Source organism: Saccharomyces kudriavzevii (assembly GCF_947243775.1).
Source record: "Saccharomyces kudriavzevii IFO 1802 strain IFO1802 genome assembly, chromosome: 13".
NCBI classification, from domain to species: Eukaryota; Fungi; Ascomycota; class Saccharomycetes; order Saccharomycetales; family Saccharomycetaceae; genus Saccharomyces; species Saccharomyces kudriavzevii.
Window position 1 is genome coordinate 103,670 of NC_079284.1, and position 8,873 is coordinate 112,542.

The 8,873-nt window shown below is 43.1% G+C and overlaps 5 protein-coding genes across 5 annotated transcripts; 1 reads left to right on the forward strand and 4 right to left on the reverse strand.

Moving 5' to 3' along the window:
* Positions 1-296: 296 nt before the first annotated feature.
* On the reverse strand, positions 297-1,877 carry ALO1 (D-arabinono-1,4-lactone oxidase; the record flags this gene model as incomplete). Its single annotated transcript, XM_056230141.1, has 1 exon — positions 297-1,877. The coding sequence occupies one exon, from the start codon at positions 1,875-1,877 to the stop codon at positions 297-299; it is 1,581 nt and encodes a 526-aa protein (XP_056084090.1).
* Positions 1,878-2,442: 565 nt separating this feature from the next.
* On the reverse strand, positions 2,443-3,897 carry TUB1 (alpha-tubulin TUB1; the record flags this gene model as incomplete). Its single annotated transcript, XM_056230142.1, has 2 exons — positions 2,443-3,761; positions 3,873-3,897. 2 exons carry the CDS (start codon positions 3,895-3,897, stop codon positions 2,443-2,445), a joined length of 1,344 nt encoding a protein of 447 aa, XP_056084091.1.
* A 360-nt stretch (positions 3,898-4,257) lies between these two features.
* On the reverse strand, positions 4,258-5,511 carry SKDI13G0540 (uncharacterized protein; the record flags this gene model as incomplete). The annotated part of the gene is made up of 1 exon (XM_056230143.1): positions 4,258-5,511. The coding sequence occupies one exon, from the start codon at positions 5,509-5,511 to the stop codon at positions 4,258-4,260; it is 1,254 nt and encodes a 417-aa protein (XP_056084092.1).
* Positions 5,512-6,339: 828 nt separating this feature from the next.
* On the forward strand, positions 6,340-8,289 carry SKDI13G0550 (putative cystathionine gamma-synthase; the record flags this gene model as incomplete). Its single annotated transcript, XM_056230144.1, has 1 exon — positions 6,340-8,289. The coding sequence occupies one exon, from the start codon at positions 6,340-6,342 to the stop codon at positions 8,287-8,289; it is 1,950 nt and encodes a 649-aa protein (XP_056084093.1).
* A 171-nt stretch (positions 8,290-8,460) lies between these two features.
* Positions 8,461-8,640, reverse strand: ATP18 (F1F0 ATP synthase subunit i; the record flags this gene model as incomplete). Its single annotated transcript, XM_056230145.1, has 1 exon — positions 8,461-8,640. The coding sequence occupies one exon, from the start codon at positions 8,638-8,640 to the stop codon at positions 8,461-8,463; it is 180 nt and encodes a 59-aa protein (XP_056084094.1).
* Positions 8,641-8,873: the final 233 nt, after the last annotated feature.

Here is an 8,873-nt window from a genome sequence, read left to right on the forward strand (position 1 = left end):
TTCCTGTAGATGGATTTACGCTATGCCTTCCCGATATCCGTACTTGCTTATACGACCAATCATTACCGCGTTCGGCTTTACCAGAAAGAAAAAACAGTAATTACGGTAATGGAAGTGAAAAAGGGTCCTATGATCGCTCGAAATTTCTGACCTCAAAAAGTCTCCGGTAGGGAGCTAACAATGATTAATGGAAAGTACATGAACAGGCATCACAGTGCTACATGGAATATATATATCGAAATCTATATACATATCTCTTAAATTGATAAAAGGGAAGAGGTTGTGACAAAAATAAACTAATCGGAAAGCTCACTAGGATCTACGATACCATTTATCATAGCCCATTGTTTGTTTGCTAAAAAGATGTTGTCAGGATCTTGCTCTTTTCTTATTTTCCTAAAATTTTTCAAGTCCTCGCCATACCATTCTTCGACTTTTAATGCCATCCCTCTCATTTCAAAGTCATCGTAATCGGTATCCTTTTTCACTGGGCCAGCAGCTAAAGTGGTCGAACCTAGAAAGTTCTTAGCCCAATGTGGCTTACCACCTGCTACAATCATGGTATTTTCGAAAAGCGTGAACCATTTATGGATCGGCGTATTGCAGCCGAACGGCCTATAAATGGTGGCATTTATATACAACGTCAATTGACTGTTGGTAACATTTTCCAATGGAGCGTATCTGCAGTGGGACGGAGTATTGTCCAAGAATGGGCGGCAAACATTACCGTACACGGGGCCGGGACTAATGTTTGTTCTCTTGGAAGTTTCCAGGGGTTCAGAAGGTAGCGTAGTATTTGAGCAGCGGATTTCCATAGGCACGTGAACGTAAAAGTCTTTGTTGATAGCGGCCTGTGCAATAGAATGGTCTAATGAACGCAACACCTCTAAGCCATTATCCATGGGGCACCCCCATTCATCCACAAATTGCGAAAATAAACAATCCATATTAAACCCACTTATAGAATCAGTCACATTGACATCACCTGTAAGACTCTTCTCCAATTTGCCGTATTGCCTGTTGAAAACAAATTTCTCCACGAACGGAGTTAATGGTGCATAAACTTTAGTAGAGATCCATAATAGACTTTCGTAGAAAAATCTACCCAGCTTGGTACCCCACCAAGACATTGCGGGGCCATTTTGGGGGCTTTTAGTTTTGTTACCTCTCCATAGAACACATTTTCTGGTATAAGGATACCACCAAACTCTAATGAATTCAGAAGAAGTCCATAGGGTATCCCATTGTTCCAAAAGATTTTCAAAAGTAATCACTTCTTGAGTAGACTTGATATTAAAACCAGGAACGACTCTGATAGTAGCAGAGACGATGATACCAATTTTGCCAACTGAAAGTAAAGCGGCTTTGAAGATCTCCGGATCATTATCGGAATCCAAGAACTTCAATTCACCCTTACCATTAACAATAGTCAAGTTAACATACTGGGAAGAAATCAAACCGTGATAGGGGGAGGAGCCGTGACTACCGGTGGAAATTATACCAGCAACACTTTGCTCTGAGATAGAGCCCAAATTTTGGATAGAGTAGCCCTTCTCACCCAGAAATTCATTCAATTGGTAAAGCCTCATGCCGGCGTCAACAGTAACATCGGCATAGTGTAAGTCGGGATATTCCGCAAAATTTTGTACTTTGTTCAATTTGTCCAAGTTGACAAGCCATTCATTGGTAATACACATATTACTTGGAGAATGGCCTGATCCAACGGTGACTAAAGATTTTTCAGCCAACCTGGCATTCTTTACTAACTCGACCACTTCATTTATGGAATTTGGTTGGAAGTAACGTTCTGGTTTTGCGGAATAGATCCCGGCCCAATTCCTGAACACATAGTTCCTTTTAAATGGGATACTAGACATGGGTGAAAAACCTGATGATATCGGCAAACTTTTTTTACAATTTCTTGATTTGCTTTGAGTAAATTTTAATTATTGAAGAGCAGAGCAATCAGATGTTAAAAAAATAGATTCACTGAAGTTGGAACGTACTATTTCTCTTTCTAAATTCTTCGTGCTGATAGTAGTTTCCCCTCTTGTTTTCTCCCCCAACTCTCTTTCAAAGATGCCTGTTTTTCATTTTTTTCGATGCGACGGCAACGTGAAAAAAATGGAAGTAGTAACGATGAAAAATACTAGTGGTAATTGACGTCGTGACTTGCAATGAGTGTAGATGCCTGGTGCAATAGTTGATGAAGCTGTCGTCGCTTCACCGCCTAGACACGATGCTCATTGATTTCTTTGTCGAGTTTTACTTAGAAGGGGCAAACAATTATTTTTTTTTGTACGTAGATATTAGAAGATATAATGAGTAAACTATAGATAAGATATTACCAAAAGGGATATAACAATAAGGAGGGGAAACAAATAGTTACAATATATTTGAAAATAGAAAGAGAAAAAGAAGTGCGGACATGTGAGGGGAGGCCTAAAATTCCTCTTCTTCCGCATAGGAATCAGCGCCAACTTCGATGTAATCTCTTTCCAAAGCAGCCAAGTCTTCTCTAGCTTCAGTGAATTCACCTTCTTCCATACCTTCACCAACATACCAGTGAACAAACGCACGCTTAGCATACATCAAATCGAATTTTCTGTCAATTCTCTTCCAAGCCTCAGCAATAGACGTGGTATTTGATAGCATACATACGGCTCTATCCACGGTGGCCAATTGGGAGTTTGGCGTAGCAGTTGGAGGTTCGTAGCAGATACCGATCTTGAAACCGGTTGGACACCAATCGACCAGTTGCACAGTTTTCTTATTTTTCACCTGTTCGACGGCCCTTTGAACATCTCTTGTTACAACATCACCCCTATATAACAGACAAGTGGCCATATATTTACCATCTCTTGGGTCACACTTGACCATTTGGTTACCAGGTTCAAAACAAGCGTTTGTGATCTCTGACACGGAGTTGGATTCGTGGAATGCCTTTGATTTGGATAATACTGGAGAATATGAAACTAAGGGGAAATGAATTCTTGGGTATGGAACCAAATTGGTTTGAAATTCGTTCAAATCCACGTTTAACGAACCGTCGAATCTCAATGATGCCGTCACGGAAGATACAACTTGAGCGATCAAGTTATTCAAGTTTGCAAAACTTGGTCTTGGAATATCCAAGTTTTTTTTACACATGTCATAAATGGCTTCGTTATCGACCATGAAAGTACAGTCTGCGTGCTCCAAAGTAGTATGAGTAGTTAAAACAGTGTTGTAAGGTTCAACCACAGAGGTAGATACTTGTGGGGCAGGATATACAGCGAATTCCAACTTGGATTTCTTACCATATTCAGCGGATAATTCTTCCAACAGTAAGGATCCTAGACCAGAACCAGTACCACCACCAAGAGAATGGGTGAACAAGAACCCCTGTAACCCATCACACTGGTCTGCTAGCTTTCTGATTCTGTCCAGAACGTCACCTAAGATTTCTCTACCGACAGTATAATGACCTCTTGCATAGTTGTTAGCCGCGTCTTCCTTACCGCTGATCAACTGTTCCGGATGGAAAAGGTCCTTGTAAGGGCCGTTACGCACTTCGTCGATAACGTTGGGCTCTAAATCCACATAAATGGCTCTTGGAACGAATTTACCATGTCCGGTTTCGTGGAAAAATGTGGAAAAGCCCTCTTCTCCACCTTTAGGTTTTGAGAGGCCATCTTCTAGATGACCGTCTGGCTTGATACCGTGCTCAAGAGAGTACAATTCCCAACAGGCATTACCGATTTGGCAACCAGCTTGACCGACTGTAGAGGGCAAATGAAAAAAAAAAAATGCCTTGAGGTTAGTAAAGAAAGATGAAACGCCAAAAGGAACTAACACAAAGGATCTACCCTAGATGGGCAAAGTGCACATACCATTGATACTAATAACTTCCCTCATTGTTTGTTTGCAGTTGTAGCTTCACAGATGCTGAATGGCGAGAAGTGTTGTAGACGGATATACTGAATTGGGTAAAACGATATAGTTGGTGTTTTTGTTTTGTTTTGTTTTGTTTTGCAGTTTAGATTTTTTCCCTTTGGCTCGAGGCGTTTTCGCGTGGCGTAACCCGGCAGAGAAATCCTGCAATAATAGCAATCTGGCATGCATTGTTATATAGCCTTGAGTATTATCGCGCACACATTATCAATGATAGCGTTCATTCACCACTGGGTACCTGTAGCTCGAAGAATATGAAAAATATGCAAATGTGATTGTTAAAAGATATTTTGTATATAAGTTTGTATATGCACTTGAGAAAATTTAGTTCCTTTGAAATATATCGCTAGATGCATTGAACATGAAGAAATTGCCCGTAGGGATGATTCCCGTATGCATGCTTAGTGTGTTATGGTTTTCCGGCTTCTTTGGCGTGACATGGGCTTGTGATAGCGACGATGCCTGGTACAAGTTTTTAAAATGTCGTCTCTTTAAATATGGCAATCCTACTCTTTCGTGGTCAAGGTCTTTTAAGACGTCTCTCAACGCTAACTTCAGATCGGTGGGGTCTGTTGCCGTTTGGTGGCATTGTTTAATACAGTGGACCAGGAACAGGGAGGGCTTGATGATGTGATTGGCCGATATGGGATGGCAGTGTCCGCCATTGATAGACTCGAACTTGACTGTCCTGGTGCAGTGGTTGAAGGTCAGTATAAGTTTAGATTCGCAGATCAAATGTATTTTGTACTTCTCCGGAGTCCTTGTCCTTTGGATGCGCTTATTGCTGAGTTGTTCGTGAACGTTCATTTCACAAATGAGTTCATACTTGTTTTTGTTGACCTTTTTCGTCTTGTAAATGAAGCTGATGAAGGCGTACACCCTAACAAATTGTTCGAACGATAGGATACACAGCGATTCGAAGGAGGATTTGGGATGTTTGAAAATGAAATCCCTGAAATTTAGGATATTGGTGATATTGCCAATCTCATCATCGTTTACAGCGTGGTGATACTCTTGTGCACATGCAATTAACTGCTTACCGGATTTGACTTTGCTCAATTGTGCTCTTGTCCTTGCACAGTCAATGTAGTCTGGGATCCCTTTGACCAACTCTTCATTTTTGGAAAGCCTAGCGTTGCTGCTGTTATTACCGATCACGATCTTGGGCAGGATTGGCAGTATCGTGTCGCCCTTTACTGTGGCGGACACAGGCGAAGGTGGCAGTCTCAAATCTGGCAGTCTTATGGCGACGGGGGCCAACGAGGGTGAAGGAGTCGTTACTTCAAACTGTGACCTTGGGGAAGCCACGGGTGTGATCATGGGTATCATTCTAGTGTCACTTCGTACAGGGACAGGAATAGTGAGAGCCTGTTGTGGCCAGCAAACCTGCACATTTGCGCTCATAGAGGGCAATATGGGTGTGGGCAAGCACCTGGGGCTGGAATATTCGAATGTTTGTGGCCGTTGCTGGTTTAGCGCCAGTATGATTGGGGGAAGAATAGGCGATAGGCACGGTTTACCCGTGGGTGTCCTGGGTACATAAGCATGGTTGTTGTTATATACATGTAGATAGTCCATTGAATCTATATCGGGTTCTTCCTTCACGAAAGAGCTACTTCTACACAAGAATTTAAGTCACCTCCATAGGAAAACCTTACCTACGATGGCATGCTACTTTCCGATTTCATGTACATATATATACCAACACACATATATATACATATGCAGACACATACGTATACACCCAAATGTATTTATATGTGTATATGCATATGCGCACACGTAGATGCCAGAGGATATATTCTCCGAGCCGTTTAAAAGCAAGTACAGGTCAAGGTTTGCTGTCTCCGCTCGATTCGTACCGTTCCTACGATGCTCCCAGGCAAGCAAAAAAGGCCCTGCCTTCACCCACTCAACAGTTTTAATGGTAAACGATGGCCTTGCAGTCGTTTACCAACAGGGTCTATTGTTCTGCGTGTTCCTTATTAGGCACCGCCCAAAAAACCTTGATATTTCGTTTAGGTGCCGCCTCGTTCAGGGCCCATTTCTTCTCGCAAAACGCAGGCACCCGCCACGGATCGCAAATACCAACGATTCAAAGACAACAATAAAACGATCACGCTGCCCATCCTCCCTGTGGATGCCAAGAATGCACATGCAAGCCGTCGCTTTCCCCAATGTACTTGTTCTGACTGCCTTTGCAGCAGCAGCTACCATTAAATCGGGAAAGCCATGCTCTTATTACCCGACTGCTGCGCGATGCCGTCTGACAAAATTTCGCAATGAAAATTTGATGAAAAAATTGCCTCTTACTAGTGCAAAAGTAGTATAGCAGGGCCACGCAGGGAGCCAAGGCCACAGGCGAAGTTTTCATTACGTTTTTCCTCTTTTTATAGAACATCAAACATGGTCTCGGTGCAAGTGGCTACTGAGTTAGGACAGCCTATACCACTGGATACGCAACATGCAATATCTGTGTGCTTTCCCACATGGAGATCGGTGATTTCGTACGTGGAGAAGGACCCCAAAGTTTCAGGGTGCTTGAAGTCCGGCTACCCCAGGTTCTGGATCCATCCCTCGATTGAGAAGTTGCGGAACATTTTAATAGAGAAGTATGCCAAGGAAAACGAAACCTGCTTTTGCTTCCCCTCTTATAGAGTTGCTAAGCGGTGCAGAGAGTACATAAGAAGAAAGTGCGCGCATCGTAACGGCAAAGTAAGGATATTGCAGTTGGCCACAGCGAAGCCGAATAACGAGGAGCAAAGGACATGGAAAAGAGAGTGTAAGATCGCGGTAGTATTCGTGGACAGTGCGCACGAAAGCATATTACAGCAGTATTGGCAGTACACTGGTGAGATCATTTCCAGCAGGCTAGCCGAATATGTCTTGCATGAGCTTTTCATAGTAGAGAAAAAATCTAGCCCTGCCGAGGAGAAGGAATATATAGAGACCCGGTACGGAAGAAACCTGAATTTTGCGTTTGCTGATCGAGCAAAAGAGTTGATCAAGAAGAGGATCGCCACGAAAGTCATAGATAAAGATGAGCACGACGAGGAGGAAAACTATCATTTCTTTGCCAGGAACCAAGACGAACAGGATTTCCAGGAGACGTTTTTGGATTCGTCCCTCAATGAGGCTAACCATGGAGAAAGCCACGGAGACAGCATGGGTGAGGAAGTGGACGGTCGGCAGGAACCGCATACCGGTCTTGTTTCCACTATACCTCCGGAACCCATCGAAATGAGCACCATAGAAGAAGAGCAATCAGCAGAGGAAGATGCCGGAAGGTGTGCGCTCAGGGTCTGCCCTGAGAAAGACGTATTCTTATTTCCGAGCGGCATGGCATCCATCTTCACTGCACATAGATTACTGTTACAATGGGACTCACTGCGATTGAACAGATCCAGAAACGGTAGTGATCTCACGTCGTCACCCCCGAAGAAGAAAACCGTGATATTTGGGTTTCCTTATGCGGATACGCTGCATGTCTTGCAAGAATTCAATGAAACGTATTTCTTAGGGGACGGCGACGGCTCCTCAATGGATGAACTGACGAAGATTTTACATTCAGGCGAGCAAATCCTGGCCGTTTTCATAGAGACCCCATCGAACCCTCTATTGAAAATGGGCAATTTATTGGAACTAAAAAGACTTTCCGAGCTGTTCGGGTTTTTCATCATCATTGATGAAACTGTGGGCGGAATAGTCAACATTGACGGTCTACCATTTGCCGACATCGTGTGCAGTTCATTGACCAAGACATTTAGCGGGGACTCTAACGTTATAGGAGGCTCGATGGTTCTGAATCCACAAAGCCGGGTGTACGAATTTGCCACGCGCTTTATGCGATTGGAAGATGAGTACGAAGATTTGTTATGGTGCGAAGACGCCATCTACCTGGAGAGAAATTCCAGAGATTTCATCGCCAGGACCGTCCGGATCAACTATAGTACCGAGTATCTCCTAGATAAAATACTGAAACCACATGTGGGAGGAAACGAATTGTTCAAGAAAATCTACTATCCTAATCTAACCTCAAAGGAAACGCTAACCAATTACGACATGGTGAGATGTAAGAAGGAAGGCGGGTACGGCGGGCTATTTTCATTAACGTTCCATGATGAACATCACGCTGCGGCCTTTTACGATAACCTACAACTAAACAAAGGTCCCTCGCTGGGCACAAATTTCACGCTGGCATTCCCCTATACGCTTATGACGTACTACCAGGAACTTGCCATGGCAGAAAAGTTTGGTGTGGAAAGAAACCTTCTTAGAATCAGCGTAGGCCTCGAGAGCCAATCGACATTGGGGAAGATCTTCCAAGAGGCAATTGATAAAACCTTGGGGATATGACATAGAAAGGGAAAGACGGCATAATGAATCTCTCAATTTCATTTTGTTTATACTTTTTTTTTTCGATATTTAATATTTTCACGCATTACGAATATATTTCTATATACAAACATATGTAGTAGTGGCAGTAGCAGTCATCATTACGCACAACTGTGTTTGTCCCGGCATTACTCAATCGACCTCCACAAACTTCCCACCTTTTGCGAATCTTGGGTTTCTTGGATCATTGATAAATTCCTTCGTGTTAGAAGAGAAATCAGCAGCTTTGCTCACGCCATAATACACGGCGGCACCAGCCACAAAGAAGGGCCAATATACTTTAAGAATGGGGGTAGGGAATCTTTTCAACATGATGATACAATACAATACAAGCAATCAATGGGTTGTCGTACGCACTTTTAACGCTATCCGAATGGAACCTCTTAGCACGTCTTAACTGGGTATTCCTTCCTTGTATTTTCTCATAGGCCCTTTTAAACCTATAGAGATTTCTCCGTGTAAAGCCGCATGGTCTGACCTTATTGGGTCGTGAAACGTGATATCTACTATATTTGTAGTTTGGACGCCAATGTGTTGGCTTCAAG